The 17,966-nt window shown below is 41.4% G+C and overlaps 1 protein-coding gene across 1 annotated transcript; it reads left to right on the top strand.

Annotated features, from left to right (window-relative positions):
• The first annotated feature begins 376 nt into the window (after nucleotides 1-376).
• On the top strand, nucleotides 377-17,496 carry bace1 (beta-secretase 1). The gene is made up of 9 exons (XM_022205806.2): nucleotides 377-1,376; nucleotides 9,291-9,379; nucleotides 9,476-9,692; nucleotides 9,774-9,911; nucleotides 9,997-10,131; nucleotides 10,230-10,331; nucleotides 10,962-11,111; nucleotides 13,589-13,760; nucleotides 15,941-17,496. Exons 1-9 carry the CDS (start codon nucleotides 1,035-1,037, stop codon nucleotides 16,177-16,179), a joined length of 1,584 nt encoding a protein of 527 aa, XP_022061498.1. The 5' UTR covers nucleotides 377-1,034; the 3' UTR covers nucleotides 16,180-17,496.
• The last annotated feature ends 470 nt before the right edge of the window (nucleotides 17,497-17,966 follow it).

Here is a 17,966-nt window from a genome sequence, read left to right as displayed (position 1 = left end):
GGAAGATATATATGAAGCCATGAACTTAACTTATGATACATATATATATTGTAGTTTATCTTGCATTCTGTTTATATACTGGCCGTGTTCCTACTGTTACTGTTGTCAATACTGCTTCATACTACATATACTATTTATATCTTACAAATTAAAAATTCATATTGCTTGTATATATATTTGCATGCAGTATTTCTACTGTAACGCTACTCGTGCTGTATATCATATTGTGATTAAAACTGCCCCACTTTGACATTTTACATTGCACTGTTCTTTTCCTGCCTCTTGTACCTCTGGCTAGATGCATTTCGTTGTCTTAGTCCTGTAACTCGGACGGAGCTCTTGAATAACCTTCCGTCTGAGAGGAGAGCTTTGACATAAGCACCCTTGATAGGAATGAGCGTTGCTTTTAGTTTAGGGGTGGTTTGCTGCCGTTTTATTGTGAAGTTCATTACAGGATGTGTCGCGGTGTTGCAGTGTGACTCGACGGCGGTGATGTTCGGCCTCTAGCCGCTCTGAAGGATGCAGCGAGGTAGATGGAGGAGGAGGTGAAGGACTGGAAGGCGGAGAACAGAATGAACGGTTCGGTACAGAGGAAGGATGCGGATTACGGTGGCCTGCCTGTCGGCCTGCCGACCGACGATGGTTTAGGTCGTTTGACATGAAGACGAGCGGAGACAACGGCACGGGCCTGCGGTGTGTTGATGCACGGAGGGAGAGTTTGTCAGTTACGTCTCAAATTCATCCGTGAGACCGAGGACTGCCTGGCTTAATTGAGAGGGAGAGCAGGCTTTGTATTTATTAGTTAGGCTGACTTGTTGTGCTCTAAAATTTGCTTCTTCTTAAACATTTTTTTGACATCAAGAACCCCTTCGTCGTATTTGTGCTTCTACTGCCATCATGGGTTTAGCCGTCGGTTTAGCATCCTCACCACCTGATCGTTCCTCCGGCGCTGCTGCGGACTGGATGTCAAACTGAGGAAGCGTCAGAAAGTCAAAAGCAAATAAACCAAAAATACAACTTTACTGTGTCTCAGCATGGAGGCGTCGACGGCACAGGCTCGCTGGTGGACGGCTGTGTGTGTGTGGACGACTGTCTGTCTGCTGAGCAGCGGTCAGTCCGTCCAGGACTCCTCGGGCCTGTCTCTGGCCATCCGCGTGCCACTGCGGCAAGGCGCTCGCGGTGAACAGCCGTCGCCACGGCCACCTGCCGCTGCCGCGCCGCACCGTGAGGGCGGCAACGCGGGCGGACACCCCTCGCGCAGGCGGCGAGGAGCGGCGGCGAGCGGCGTCAGCTTCGTGGACATGATTGATAACCTGCGTGGGAAGTCCGGCCAGGGGTACTACGTGGAGATGGCCGTGGGCTCTCCTCCGCAGAAGGTAAAGGTTTCATTCACACAGATTCACATGAGGAACATCTCTGACTAGGAAATGTGCGCCCCATTTGTACTAGTAAAATCTAACTAGTACACTAGTAACTACTAAAATCACAGTGTATTAATTAATATGTAAACACTAAAAACAGGCCAAAATTGCAAGAATGTCCACACAAAACTGTATTTTCACAAATAGTAATCTTTTTTTTTCACATTTGACTACAAAATTACATCCCTACTGCATTTAAATCTGCAACAATATGATTTTACAGATTATTATTAATATGTTATTTAAAAGGACACAATTAGGAAATCATCTGTGAATTGTTGTTTTACAGATTTTACCTGTTTGTTAATTTAGACATATCACTGGAAAAATATTAACTTGCATCTTGACATATGAATATCTCAGGCTAAAACTGTACACAATGTTCACATCAAAAATGTGCATTTTCACAAACAGCCATTTGTTCGTTTGCAATATATGACTGCAAAATTACAGTTTTACTGGACTTAAATCTACTAAGAATATTATTTCACTGATATTTACTGCTTTTTAAGTATTCTAGCTGTTTTAGATTTTTTTGTGGCACTCTTGCTGCCACATTTTTGCTATTATTACAGTTTTTTCAAACAGTGTAGGGTGCAGACACTCCTTAAAGAATCTACTTGAAGTAGAAAGTATATATTTAAACTACAACCATCGTGGGGATGCAATGCAAAAATGCGCCTTCCAATGGGGAAACTGACCTCACTGTCTTCTATACAAACGCGTTACTTATGTTTGAGATTTTAAAGATTTTATTTTATTTTGAAATTTTGATGTTGTTCTTACTTTTATTGCAACATAAATGTTAGATATGCAAAAAGTATTTTTAATTTATTTTAAGGTGAATTGATTGTTCCATTGATAATTAAGGTAGGAATAATGAGCCCAGGACAGGTCGCAATTTAACAGATTATAACTTTTCTATAACCTTATTATGACTCATATTTAGATTACTGATATAAAAATAATTTCACATCATGTGAGATGATATCTGAGTGGTGACTTCCTTAAATGTTCTCGTCTTACATGTTCCTCAATAGCAAAAAAAAGTCAAACATTTCTCATCAGTAATTCAAACCAAAGCATAACTCTCATATGAAAGTCGTGTTAACAGTTTAAAGTCCTGTATATGTATATTCTTATTAATAATAACACAGAGACTTATTTTGTTCTGTAAGTATTATTACATTGGCATACCTAAAAAGTTTTTTTTCAAGCTAGTACAATGGTTTCAAAGCTATTTAGAGATTAGCAAGGCCACTATCATTCAAGAAAGGCATCGGAAATAAATGATTAAGCGAATGAGGGGGAGGGACTCCTTACCCCAGCTTACCCTATTGTGATTTTTTTGACCTATGAAAACATTTCTACTTTGACAAAATCACATTCAACAAAACCAGGTACATCCTAAAAATGTATACATTTCTTCTTTAAGGATGTCAGACTGGCCAGCGTTATTTTTTTTCTTAGTCTGCAGGGAACTTGGCTGCCCTTGCAAAAGGCAATTTTTATCTTTTGCCTCCCATTCCCTGTCTCCGTCTTAGTAGAATTTCATTTGCTACAGTCGAATGAACATGTATTAAATACCAGGCATGTTTAAATCTTTATGTTGTCTTTGGCTCTAGTCTCTCTGGTGGCTGTCTAACACCTCAAAACAATGACTGAATCTGATGTTCTCCCTCGGCACAAAACTGCAGAAGTGAAAAAGAGCAACGGCAACACAGTATTATTGCCAGATCATTAACATTAAGGAATTACAATTTTGCCGCTTTTACCTCAGTCTTGCATCAGCGCGTCAGTATGTGTGTCTGCATATGTATCTCACACGGGTTTTGCCGTCCTACATAACAGGTTACAACCTTAAAAACACAGTGACAGTGTGCTGAAGTAATATCCTGATGTTTCTAATTCACGTTTTCTACAACTATGGAGGGAATTTTAAATTAATGTTAGCTGAGGAGAAGGTATTTGAAATAAACTGTCTGATTGTTCAGCACTGGGAATGGCCCTGCAGTGACAGATGGCCTGTGTGTGTGTGTGTGTGTGTGTGTGTGTGTGTGTGTGTGTGTGTGTGTGTGTGTGTGTGTGTGTGTGTCTGTGTCTGTGTGTGTCTGTGTCTGTGTGTGTGTGTGTGTGTGTGTGTGTGTGTGTGTGTGTGTGTGTGTGTCTGTGTCTGTGTCTGTGTGTGTTAACATGAGCGAAAGGCCTGAATGATACAGAGAGATAATGGAACCATTAATTCTGCAGAGTGAGGACTGCCAGCTGGGTGCAGCTGCAGTGTACAGGCTGGCACACAGGGGGTGACGGTAGAGGGATAGACAGAAAGAGATGAGCTGCTAGACGAGAAGAAGGAGAGGGTGATGGAGAGCGAAGCAAACCAACGGCAGCAGAGAGAGGTGGAGAGGGGTAAGGAGTGGGTGAAAAAGATGAAGGGAAGAAGGGCTAAAGGGAAGAAAGTGGGTGTGGGAGACAGGAAGAAGAAGAAGGATGTGTTTGTGTGACAGGGGGAGGATGTGGGAGGGAGACAGGGGGCTTTCAGGAAACAAAGGGAATGACTGTAGAGAGATGATGAGAGATGGAGGGCCCTTAGGTGCTGAGTGGAGGTGTCACTGCCACTGATGCTTCCTATATCAACCAGTGAGACACCATCTTTTCAAAACTCACAGCCACACATGCCTTTAGATCCATAGTAGAAAAAAAGGGATGTTTGATTGGTAGCCTACCATACAGTCTGATGCACCGTGTGAAGCCTGCCATTGGTCGCTCATTTTAGGTGGCTTTGTCCTCCCCCTCCACTAGCAACAACCTCTGGGTGACAATACACCACACCGTAAACTGAAAGTTCAATTCAATTCAATTTTATTTATATAACGCCATTTACAGGTCAAATTGTCTCAAGACACTTTACAAAACCCATATGCCTGAAGTCACAGAGCAGCCCTAAGGCGACAGTGGAAAGAAAAACACCCTTTTAACAGGGAAAGAAACCTTTGATTATAACCCAGCTCTTTATGTGGGGGGACCCATCTGCTGCTGGCCGGTAGGTTGAGAGGTACAGAAGAGGTAGAGAGGGAGGGATGGGAGAAGAGGAGAACATATAACACACAGTTGGATACATGTATGATAAGCTAGACGATACATACAAAGTACAAGCTAATGCTGAAATTGATTCATAGTTTACTGTTATGATGTACGACTCTGGTATTAAATATACTACATATATGGCTGGTAATAAAATTCAAACAGTACGTAGATGAGCATATCAAGTATAGTGAGGGTGATACAGAGTAGACTGGTGGAAATGGGCAGCTGGAAGCAGTGGGCTGGAGGAAGGTCAGCAGCAGCATCCCACAGTGGACATGATGGAGAATAGACCAGTTGGTTTGACAGCAACTACTGATCTGAAGCATCCAGCTCTGGGACCAGGGACACTCGGAGAAAGGACACAGGGACAAACAGAGTGAGTGTAATGCAATAACAGTATATATATTCAATATAAAGGTAGATAGAAAAGGGCTCAGTGCATCCAGAGAGGTCCTCCAGCAGCCCTATAGCAGCAGAACTAGGGGCTGAACTAAGGGACGTTGAAAGGGGAAGCCAGTTGTGCAAATGAGGACTCCAGCTCACCCCCTCAGGGTCACCCAGTCAACCCTAACTATAAGATTTGTCAAAAAGGAAGGTTTGAAGCCTGGTTTTAAAGATAGAGTGGGTGTTCGCCTCCCGAACCCAAACTGGGAGCAGGTTCCACAGGAGAGGAGCTGATAACTGACGGCTCTGCCTCCCATTCTACTTCTAAAAATATAAACTTTGCAGTACAGCACCTCTGCTATTTTTTGCGGTGAAGTATTTATTTTACTGACAGGTCTTTACATTTCTGCGTGCAGATGTTCCACCAAAACAATTCGACTCGTGACACTATTTTGCGGGAACACTTTTGCCGCATCCTTTGCTTGGCTGCACCCAGGATGTCTGTGATTGGTCTAAAGAAATACAAACAAGCCAGACTGTTTTCTCGCCTATAGCAGACTGATAATAAGACGGACTGGCTAAGTGTCACTCCGTAACTAATGGCCTGTTCATACAGAACGCTATAACGGCACCGCTGTGTTCTAAAATCCATTCATTCTAATGGTTTGTGCCGCACAGCACACATTCAGCACGCCATTTGGTAAGCTTGTGTGCTCAAAGTGAGTATATCTCAGTGAATAATCACTTAAATATCAATTCCCTGACCTTGCATACTATGACCTATACCCATGTGGCCAATAAGAATGATCTGGGTCCGCTAAATTATATATATCATGACTTCTGGAGGAACACCTTCGCTTGGAAACAGGTTTCTGTCTTATCTGTCAGTCAGGTAGCCTATTGTAGGTTTGCAATATGCCATGTTCAGTAAAGCTAACTTTTTAGAGAGTCGTGGTTGTAACACTACAGCAGGCATAGTAACGCTGCAGTAATATTAATTCACAAACATCAAATATAGTAAAACACAGTGATGTATTGCACAATGAGTATGTCTACTAGAGGATTGACAGTAAATGTTGTTGTTAATATTTGCATGTTGTAACTGTTTGTGGATGCTAATCCCAACAATGCATGTGTTAAATGTTGGATGAAGTAACCAGACAGATGGGCCATTTAATTCCACAGGAAGTTAATCTTCCATGTATCTTCTCTTGCCCCATCATGTCTGCTTAATGTTTCTAACTGTAATACTGTATAAGTTCTGTTGAACCCTGTGCTACAGTTATACACAGTTTTTTGTAATGGATGTCTGTGTCATGCTGCCACTTGACATTTGATCACAGCTAAAAATCACTGCATTGTCCTGGTTGCTGTCAGCCCCATGACCTTTGGCCTAAAGTTAGTCAATGCAAAAGCAGTTCTGAGCAAAGCCCAAGTTAACTGAATGCATGTTAAAGGCTCATGTGCCTTTTTAATTTTGTTACACATTTTCTCTTTAGGCCTGAAATGAAAACTTGATGTTTTTGTTTTTTTAAAGCTGCAAAAATTCAGGTCAAAACTGAAAGTTCGATCTCTAACTAATGAAATATTAATGAAGTGATGTTTGAATTTGCAAAAGAATATTGTAGGTTTAATTTATGAAGACTTTAAATGCATTGCTTCCAAGTGGGGAATTTACTGTCTAAATTAAAAAAATAACCGTTTAGATTTACTGCATTGAAAATACAGGCTTCACAGTAGGAACTAAGTGCAATGAACGTGGGTGCACATGTCATCACTGAGAGTCATGTATTTATATTTTTCGATGCCCCATACAGTCGTCTTTATTTCTGATGACAGACTCAGTCTTCCTCAGCATGGAGGATACCTATAAATGACATCGAGAAATTGCACTCAGTGAGCTCCCACCTCCATGCTTCACTGTCAGTACTATGCATTCACTGTGGTAGTCCTGGTTTTATGCTCACACCAGACATGCTGGACCACATCTGAGCCAGACAAATGTTTATAGCTCCCTGTATTTATCAGGACTCTTTTCATCATCTTTAGTAAAATTTAGTCTTGCAGTTTCATGCTGAAGAGCAAGCAAGGGTTTTGTCTTTGATGCCATCTATAGGGGTTTGTGTTATGCACTGGCTTTCACACTGTCTGCCCTGCCAATGCAGAGGCACTTTTCCATCTGTTTTCAGAGCTCTGTTGTCAAAGTAGTGTGCTGTCTGTGGCGTCATTTTAAGAGGACAGCCAACGAGTGTCACTGTGGCTGATTCTACATCTCCAGTTTTAGCTGGTCATCTGTTCCCCTTTAACGTTGTCCATACTTGTAAAGACTCACAATCTGATCTTTCATTTACTCTGGAAATTCTTTTTTTTTTTTTTTTTTTTTGTCATGTGGAGCCATGATGCAGGCATTTATATAGACAAAGTTCACAGGGTCAAAATTGTAATCACCTGGTGTTCACAAGTCATTTTAGAACCATGTTCATGCAGATAGGCCAATTGGAAATCACAGGTGTACTCACTTTTTCTGTATTTGTGTTGAATTTTAAATAGTCTTTGTAAAATATTTGATTTTGATTGTTCATAGTACTAAAAATACTCTTATTTATCAACTTAGAAATAATGTAATTGTTGTGAGGGGATTAGGTATTCAAATATTAGATTTTCAAGTAATATTGCACAAGTGTGTATTCGTTTCTGTTGTTTATTGTAAGGTATGCTATGGCACTGGGTCCATACTGTATGAGTCAGTGGACCAGCAACCTTAAATGACAGTATGCAAGATGCAATGAAAAGCCTTTCATTTATTTGGTAGATGCATCACTGCGGAAGTGACCTCAAGTTGTCTGCAGTAACTTTCAGATGTGTTGCATTTAGTTCTGGTGACCACTAGATGATTTCTCCACACAATGGGGGAAGGGCAAACATAATGGCTGCAACAGACAGGCTCTCTGCCAGGGAGGACAGGAAGACAGAGAGAGGGAACGCAGGAAAAGACATGAGGTCTCAGTGTGTCAGGATGCAGCCTTTGGTGTTGGTGAGCGTTTGTGTGTATGGTTGTGTGTATTACTGTGTGTAGAGCCTGGTGACTTGGGATGTGTGAATGAAACAGATCAAGCCTGGCCAGTCAGCAAATTTCTGTCTAGAAGAGGAAGACAGAGCGTGCACGGCGTTATGGTTGATAGTAGTGGAGTTTGCAGAGAATGCACATGCAGGCAGGCTGTGTGTAAATCATTTATGTTGAAATACTGTATGTGTGTGTGTGTGCTAGAAAAAAAGATAAGGTAGGCAAAGTCGGGATTTATTCCGGGCTTTCAGCCTTGGCCCTTGAGACAGTAGCACTTCTCTGGATATTTTAAGAGCCAATCCATTATTGAACAGCTTGCTGTGGCTCTGTGGCTGCCTGTCTGTTAGGGTGTTTCTGGGCCACTCTGTCCATCTTCTCTGCCAAAGTCTTTCTTTGAATGTGTCAGGCAGGAATAAAATTGAATTAAAATGGTTTATGTAACACACTGTATGTCGTAAAGTGGCTTGTGATGTACTGTAGATAATGATGAATTACAGCATGTGTTGTATATGTCTGTTTTCATCGCTGTCTACCATTGTGCTCCATTCACACATTCACTGTTGTGACTGATTGCGCAAAATTTGATACTCGCAAAGAGAAGCAGACAGAAGAGGAGGAGGTGAGAGAGTGGGGGAGTAGAATGAGCAACCTGAGAGGAGAGGAGGTTGAGAGTGGAGACAGAGAGGGGACAGAGAAGGACGTTTAGGTCAAAGAGGAAGCACCGCAGGACACTACAACAAAAGAGAGATGGATACGGAAAACACGTGAGAGATGAAAATGAACATCAGTTTGCTTTTAATCAGGAACATTATGAAAAGATGTTCCTGTGTTGTGATTGTTACTACAAAGTAAAATGCCATCAATAGTGTAAATTAACCAGAAAATAATTATATAGATGGACAATAGGGCTGCAACTCACCATTTTTGTCAGTCAGTTCATGTGACAATTCATTGTTTAATTTTTAAAATGTCTGAAAACAGCAAATTTCTGTTAATGTTTCAAGATAGTGCCCTTAAAATGTCACATTTTGTCCACAACCCCAAGATTTTCAGTTCACTGTCATTGAGGAGGAGAGAAAACAAAAATTATTCACTTTTAAAATGCTAAAATCTGAGAATTTTGACTTTTCTTTAAAAAATGACTAAAACTGTCTAGATAATAATCAAAATTGTTGTAGCTCTAATGGAAACACCTTTCTGAAGTAGCAAAGACACAGATTAAAGCAGGTGTTTAGCGGCTGAACATGATCTCTGTCACAGTTTTACATACCTGTTGATTTCTGCACATTGTCTACATTAATAAATCTCTCTCTCCATTTCCCTCCTGCACTCATTAGCTGAATATCCTGGTGGACACAGGAAGCAGTAACTTTGCTGTCGGGGCAGCTGCTCATCCTTTCCTACGCAGATACTACCATCGTTCACTGTGAGTAAAGACACAATCATGGGCCTAAAAAGAAGTTTGCCGAAACACATTACAGATTGAAGGAAAGTAAAACTCTGCTCCTCTGTGTTTTTATAGCTCCAGTTCATACCGTGACCTGGGCAGGAGTGTGTATGTTCCCTACACTCAGGGTCGTTGGGAAGGGGAGCTGGGCACCGACTTAGTCTCTGTACCACATGGCCCCAATGCTACACTGTGCGCCAACATCGCTGCAATCACCCAGTCCGATCGCTTCTTCATCAATGGCTCTAACTGGGAGGGAATCCTGGGACTCGCCTATGCTGATATAGCCCGAGTGAGGAAGAGTAGCAGTCTTCAAAGAAATGATCTCAGCTTGAAGATCATTCCTTATTAATTCCTCTCTCTCTCCATGCAGCCTGATGAGACGTTAGAGCCTTTCTTCGACTCGCTGGTTCGCCAGACTTCCGTCCCAAACCTCTTCTCTCTCCAGCTGTGTGGTGCCGGCTTCACCCAAAACTACTCCCTGGGCAGCGCTACCGTCGGTGGCAGCATGGTGAGACACACCCGGTCACTCACACAAATCATGCTATTTCATATTTGAAGTCAGCATAGATTATATTTTTTCCCTGTGCTCGCAGATCATCGGAGGAGTGGACCCGTCACTCTACGTGGGAGAGCTCTGGTACACTCCCATCCGCAGGGAGTGGTACTATGAGGTTATTATCGTGCGTATTGAGGTGAACGGACAGGACCTCAACATGGACTGTAAAGAGGTAACTCCTGATGCTGCAACAACCAAAGAATGACGGTTTGATCTAATGATTGATAAGCTTTTGAAGAGTTGTGTAACCTCTTTCACTGTCTTCTACAGTACAACTACGATAAGAGCATTGTGGACAGTGGGACCACCAACCTTCGACTGCCAAGAAAAGTCTTCCAGGCTGCAGTTAAGGCGATCGAAGCGGCCTCTTCGGTCAGTCCTCACTATACTGTGGATACCCTTGTGTGTTTTTGTCAAGGTGTTTTCTGGGCCCAAAAGCAGATCAACAGGACCAAAAATTAAAATAGTTTGATGTGTAGGAGTGGTTTTACAGTGAAGAGTTGGCCAGAGAGTTGACGAGGTGTGTATGAATCGCTGGCTGATGAGGTAGATGATTCTTTAGGGACAAGGAAACCTGAACTTGGGAATCCAGATGTAGTGGGAGGCTGGCAAGATGCTGGTTGAGGAGGCTTGCTGGCAAACAGGTGACAGGAGGAGACTGAGAACCTAAGACACGTGGAAGTTTGAGGTTGGACTAGTCTTAAAATAGCACTACAGGAGCAATACAAAGGCAGAAGATGGCCAGAATGATACTACCACATGAGAACAATGAATCTGGTGAAGAGTGGAGAGATGAGCTGGGGTACATATGCTGCAGAAAGTCGATTGGATGATGAGCCTCAGAAGATGTCCAGGTAGAGAGGGTAGGTTGCTGCAACCAGACAGGGACACAGATATGGAGAGAGAACATACCAGAAACAGAAATTGTGAAGTTTCCCATAAAGAGCATGTGTGAGATAGGACACAGGAATGACTGAACATTCTTATAACGCTGTTTTTCAGACCGAGCAGTTTCCCTCTGTGTTCTGGTTGGGGGAGCAGCTGGTGTGTTGGCAGGCTGGCACTACACCATGGCATATCTTCCCAGTCATCTCCCTCTACCTGATGAGTGAAAACCGCAACCAGTCCTTCAGAATCTCCATCCTACCGCAGGTAATAGCAGCATCTCATCCTGAATCTGAATGTGGTCCCATAAAGCAGGTGTTCGCAAATGTCTTAAGGTCAGCCATCAACAATCTGATACTAAGTCAAGTCACTCAACCTCGGGTTTTTGCCAAGTGATCAGTATGCTTTAAATCATTTGCCACGGCTTTGAAAATATGAGTTACCTGAACTTGAATTGGGCTGCAGAGTGGCTCGGTGGTTAGCATCGTCACCTACAACATCCCTGGTTTGCATCCAGGCCTGGACCTGGGATCTTTCTACATGGAGTTTGCATGTTCTCTCTGTGTGTGTGCGGGCTTTCTCCAGGTACTCCGGCTTCCTCCTACAGTCCAAAAACATGCTGAGGTTAATTAGTGATTCTAAATTGTCTGTAGGTGTGAATGTGGGTGTGATTGTTTGTCTCTATATGTAGCTCTGTGATAGACTGGTGACCTGTCCAGGTGTCCCCTGCCTTCACCTTAAGTCAGCTGGGATAGACTCTAGCCCCCTGCAACCCTAATGAGGATTAAGCGGTGTATAGATGATGGATGAACTTGAATAATTATTTCATCTGCATGAGTTTTAAAATGTAAAATAAGCTGAGTTAACTGAATAAGTTCAATCAGCTTAAAGCTTAAAGTTGAATCAACTACGCTGCTCTCAAACAATTTCAGTTATATACAGTCTTGCTTTCCTTTTATATTCTGTCAAATAAAGGAGTCAGTACTTTATTTTATACAAAGAGTTATTGACTGAAGGTGTTTCAGGCCTTTAATGCATAAGACAGCATGTGAGGCTGTGTGCAGGTGTACACACTGAATTCAGTACTAAACTTCCCTGTGGTTTGCACGATCATGTAAAGAATGAACCAGGATTTTACACAACTTGAATTACACACAGTAATTGCGATGTCATTGTGAATGGTTTCTTCAAGTGACCAAATGAGCGTCTGAACTCAAACTGCATGATGGGAAACCTATTAGCATTTCATTTTTGAATCCTTAAAAACGTGATCAAATGGGTTGATTCAGTTCATTTTTAGGACCTCAAATCAGACAACTGATGTTTGTATGTCTAAAATGATCGGAAATAAAAACAATATATTGTAGTCTGAATTAACAAACAAAACATATGTGTTTACCTTTAGATAACAAGGACAAATCAGTCAATTCCACTATATTGGTGTTTAACATTTTAAATTATAGCTAATGTATTTCGCTTTGCCTGCATTCTAAAGTCACATCATATAAGAAGATGTGATTAATTCAAAATTCAAGTAATTTTGTAATTACTATAATACACATTTGCATACATCATGTCATAAAGAACCTCTGTAATGTTGAATTCTCAGGCTGACTGCCTCTGTTATGAATAATTGCAGAGTTTTTACATCTCTGTGCCCTCCTACAGGAAATCTGGTCAGAACAGCACTCATCCTTCAGCCAGTCTCCTTTACATAATCCCCATCAAATGAAAGCATAGCTAGGTACTATAAAGAACAAATGACCACATTTGAAAGAGAATTACCTTTGAATACATTTTCTAAAGCTTTGAAAAGTCATTAAACACGTTATATTCAGAGCCACTCAGACTGACCTTGATGGAGGTGGAATGAATAAGTTTTGAGATTTAGAGGCAAAGTATAGTGCCATTAACTCGTTGGAGGCTTGTGACCTTGATGCTGACTGACAGGCAAAGTGCTTGAGAAAAGTTTTTACTTTATTGATGTTCTGTTCTAATTTCTAAAGCAGAATTTCATTAAATCTGAACGTATAGAACATACACTGGGCAGACAATATGCAATGTTTCAGACTGTAGGAACTGAATCACTGTGGGGGGAGGGGGAGTCACTTTACAGATGAAAACTTGTGAGTGCACTCTAGTGGACAACCATCCTATTTCTACACCATATGTAAAGCAATTACCCAAAGAAATAACTTATTACTGATCAACCAGAAATGTCTGCCGTACCAATGTACTGGTCAGGCTGTACAGCAAACACACAAATGAGCTCTTTACACTTTACCGTCATGTTCCACTGTGTGTTTTCCCCTTTTTAATGTTACTGATTTGCAGATATGTTCATGTAAGGAATCTGAAGTTCTGCTCCAAAATGTAAAATCCTAAATCCAGTAATAAAAGTTTGCTTCACTTATCTTTAGATATAAAAAAAACCTGAAAGTTAACAAGTTGAAGGATGTGCATACCTTACCTGATGAGACAACACATACAGTAGAATTCAGCCCAGAATATTAAGAATATAAGAATTGTTAACACATGCCTTTAATATTTCCTACATCCACATAAGATCTTCCTATAATCTATATCGTGCTACATTTACATTCTAAGTGAGAATAATGGTAATGTAAAGTTAAAATGGAAAGACAATTGTGTGTGCTTGCCGATTGGTGTTTGTGGTATTCCACGTCCAACTCCTCTCCTTGTTTTTTTTTCTCTCTCGCTCTCTTGTGTATTTGTCTGTACAGCAATACCTGCGGCCTGTAGAGGAAGTGGCCTCAGCTCAGGAGGACTGCTATAAGTTTGCTATGTCCCAGTCCAGCACTGGCACCGTGATGGGAGCCGTCATCATGGAAGGCTTCTATGTGGTCTTCGACCGTGAGAAGAAACGCATCGGCTTTGCTGTTAGCACCTGCCATGGTGAGGAAGAGAGGATGCAGGACTGATGAGGGGAAATGGGGAAAAACAGAAACAGTTAAGGCCAGTTCATGCTCTCTGCATATGAATGTCCACAAGAGTATAGAAGGGTACACATGCCATGAAGTTTGTCATCTGCCTAAATCCACGAGGGACCATCCCGACCCATAATCATCCATCCATGTGTCGCCCAAAATGTGTGACTATAGGACTAGGAATGCAAAGATTAAACAATTTCCATATTCAGATAGAGCTATTTTCATCCACAGACACACAGTTATCACTTCAGCAGCCTCTTAATATTCAGCACTGTTGGAATGCTCTCCTTGTAAAGCTTGTTTTATACGTGATGCGTCATAATTACATCATTTAGTGGCCCCACATGCGGCCCTTCTCAAGTGGAAAATTTCCGCGTCGCGTACCTCCAAATTTTTCTAAGAACGCAGACTGCGTGGAAAGACATACAGTCTATAGGAAAACATGGTGGAAGAACAAGAGCTCCTAGCAGCTGAAGTTCAGAAATACAGGCATTTATATGATTCATCACACAGAGATCACCGTGATAACCAGAACAATTTATGGCGTGAAATTAAAACTAACTGCTGAAATGCAACTACTCGGTAAAATACCATGTTGCAAGTGGTGTAAACAATGGAAAACAAACTTCTTCTGCTCTAGTTTAGTACCATGGTGGACGTGTGACTACGATGCACTACGTCCTGCAGTTTGGGAGCAGAGAGTATAAAGTCACACACAGTCTCTCATTTCTGCGTGTCATGTTCGTGCAGAAAGCATAACCCAGGCTTATCTTCAACTTTCCATGATACCGCAGCTCTGACCAGAAGCCTTTAACCGACACAGACATCATTGTCATGGTGGCCCGTTGCTAGCTAAACCTCCACAATGCACTGTGTTTTCATGTAGGAAATGGTTTTGGAACACTTTCATTGTGTAGATATATGAAATCCATGTGCATTCCCATGTGAACCGCATCTGGTTACATATGAAAGAATATATTCTTTATTATCATAGTATCAAGTATAACCAAAAGCAGTCTTTTTGCACAAGTCTGAAGTTTTAGAGTGTGACCTCAGCGTCACAGTTCAGTACCCCTGGAGCTGATAGGGCTAAGCTTGTCGGTGCTCGGGCTTGAACTGTAAATTTCTGATCAGATGCCCAAAGCTTCAACCACTGAGCTTACAGTACCCATGGCCCATGTACATGAAAAGTCACTGCAAGACAGAGAAAGAGGAGGGATCACTGCAAGCTTTACTGGTCTCAGTGTCTGACCTGTGATTTTCATAGTAACGCCATGGGTTTCACATGGGCGAATGCAAGCTTCACCCCTCTTACAGTTAAGCTTCCCTCTCTAGATGGAGAAACTGTCATCACATTTCTGCACTTGTTAAAAATGTTAATATTAAACTCGTGCATTATTTATGACACGGTACCACATATTACAAGATGTGGAAAAATCTTTCACATGTTCTCCCCATGCGCTCTACATGGTAGCACATGTTTCATAAGCGTGACAGGATGCTTTAACATGTCGTGATGTGGTGTCCACATGTGACATTCAAGTAATTTTTCTGCTTGACATGCCTCTGTTGGTCACTACAATGTTAAATACGAACTGCAGTCTTCCATCTCATGTAACAGTAAAAGGCTCCACCTGGTGGCGTAACCATGTACTGCATTTTCTGACATGCATGTCACTCATCTTCTGCCTTACTGCTTAAAATATTCTTAATCAGTTAAGATAATGAAGAAAAGTAGTTGCTGTGGGACTTTGGAGGTGTTTCGATTTGTACATGGTTTCCATCAGCGGTGCCCAAACACAGTAGGAAGTCCCAGTTTCTCCAAAAATCCTGTGTTATGTCCAGTCACTGTGCTCGACATACCTGTGGAGTAATCATACTGACACGGTGCTGCGGGCCACTTGATAAGCAGCTGCTGTACCCTATAAAATGTGCAAGTTACAGCCTTTAGAAACAGCTACTGGATGTGAAAAACACATTGCTGGCCTTTAGGTTTATGATGTAGAAGTAGAACAGAGGAGAAGAGAAAGCAATACAGAAATAAGAGAAGACACCACCTTGTTTACAGTGAAAGTAGCATCCATTATCTGTTATTCTCATCTTTGTGTTCCTCAAATACCTGTAATTCTATTCTCTCATTTGCAGTGCATGATGAGTTTCGGACAGCCTCTGTGGAGGGCCCGTTTCACGGCGTCGACCTGGAGGACTGTGGATACAACATCCCCCAGACAGACGAGTCCACTCTGATGACCATCGCCTACATCATGGCGGGTATCTGCGCTCTCTTCATGCTGCCACTGTGTCTCATGGTGTGCCAGTGGCGCTTCGCTCGCTGCCTCCACCCACACGGGGACTTCGCTGACGACATATCACTACTAAAGTGAAATGGAGACGTTGGGGACAGGAGTCGTAGAGGCCTGTGCTTTAAACGCAGGACGCAGATGGATCGTGGTTAAAGGGATGTTACAACATGTTGGTGCTGTTAGAGGAAAGCTTAGAAAAGGTTTTAATGCATAAAGTGTTGACATGCGGTAAAAACGCAGTGAGGTTTGCTGCTGTCAAAGTGTTTGCCAGCATAAACAGAGCCGTTAGTAACCTGAGGTACAGACAAGAAAAAGGTGTTGTCATCAGCATCAACTTTGCCTGTTTAAGCTACCTATGCAGATCAGCATGGCTAGAGGATTACATGTGGGGAATAAAGGGAAACAAAAAAAATGCTCTTTGTTTATAAATAGTGTATAAATAAACCGCAGAGATGGATTGGATTTGGAATTCTGGAAGATCTGGCTCAGCGATGCTCTGTACTGAATGATTTGGAATTTGAGGAAAGTCCAAACAGATAAATTACAAACATATTCAAATGAAGAAACTTTTAACCTTGATGTGAATGCAAGATGGGAATCCATCCTTTAATTGGGCATGGTTTGCTGTGGTATGATTTGAAACGTATGAACGTGTGGTTGTGTGTGTGTTTGTACGTTTTCTGTTTGTGGCTTATGATCGAATGAAACAAGTTGGAAATGTGTGAGCATGCCTGTTTGTGTGACCAGCTGTACTGTAAGTGAAGAGTATACAGAAAAGCCTAATGAAAATGAAGATGATACTTATGAAAAAGATACTAGCATCTATTAAATGACACTATTTGCCAGCAAAGTCTTCTGCAATGCAAATCAATAAAGAGGCTAATGTGATGAAAAATCAGAGTGTAACAGCATTTACAGTTAAATCAGTTTTGCTTTGCGTGAAACTGAGACTACTGAACACAGTATCAGATGTCACTTTTTCTTCTCATATTGATAGCTTAAATTTATCTATTGTACATAAGATTTGTGCATTCCAGATCTTCTGTTTGCTCTCATGCCAAACACAGTGTTTATCCTTGCGAAGCTACTGCTGCACCGTCTGATGATTTGCACATGTAACAACACATTATATGTTAACAAACCCAAACCTGATAGGGCTTCTTTTACAGACACACAAACAGCACAAGTCACCACATCTTCCAACGGGGACCATATATGCTTGGAGAAGGAAACCAGCCCAAAGTATGTTATACACTAAAGAACATTATATATGTCTATAAGGGACAGTTTGTATTGTCTCTGAACAAGCTGTAAATAGATCAACTCAGAACTGTATATTTATCTGTCAGGCGCTGGCAGCACTGTTGAACCAATAAAGTACTTATTGTAACTGTAAAATGTGTTGAAGTTTTCTTTTTTTTTGGAAAAGGTTGAATTAATGTATACATGCAGGTCTATTACATTTAAACGTTACAATCATAGTTGAACAAATTGATTACCACCAGCACCCTATCCAGATAATGATTAATTATCTAAAGACGGTTACCTTCTGCAATAGAAATTAGACAAGGTATCACTTATGATGCCTGTTCTGACTTTTAATCACCAGCCTGGTTCCATCTCTTATTTCAGACCTCTACATGCTGTTTGGTGACGGGTTCAAAGTTTAGAACACCCCAATTTTTCCAGTTGTCTATTGAAATTCAAATAGCTAAAGTCCAATAAATAGCTTGAAATGGTACAAAGGTAAGTGGTGAACTGCCAGAAGTTATAAAAAAAAGGTAAGGTTGCCCAAAACTTTAAAATAATGTACATTTCAGAATTATACAAAAAGGTCTTTTTCAAGGAACAAGAAACAGTTAACAACT

The sequence above is a fragment of the Acanthochromis polyacanthus genome, chromosome 13, assembly GCF_021347895.1.
Source record: "Acanthochromis polyacanthus isolate Apoly-LR-REF ecotype Palm Island chromosome 13, KAUST_Apoly_ChrSc, whole genome shotgun sequence".
NCBI classification, from domain to species: domain Eukaryota; kingdom Metazoa; phylum Chordata; class Actinopteri; family Pomacentridae; genus Acanthochromis; species Acanthochromis polyacanthus.
Note: the sequence above shows the minus strand (reverse complement) of the source record. Positions and strands in the feature narration are given on the sequence as shown.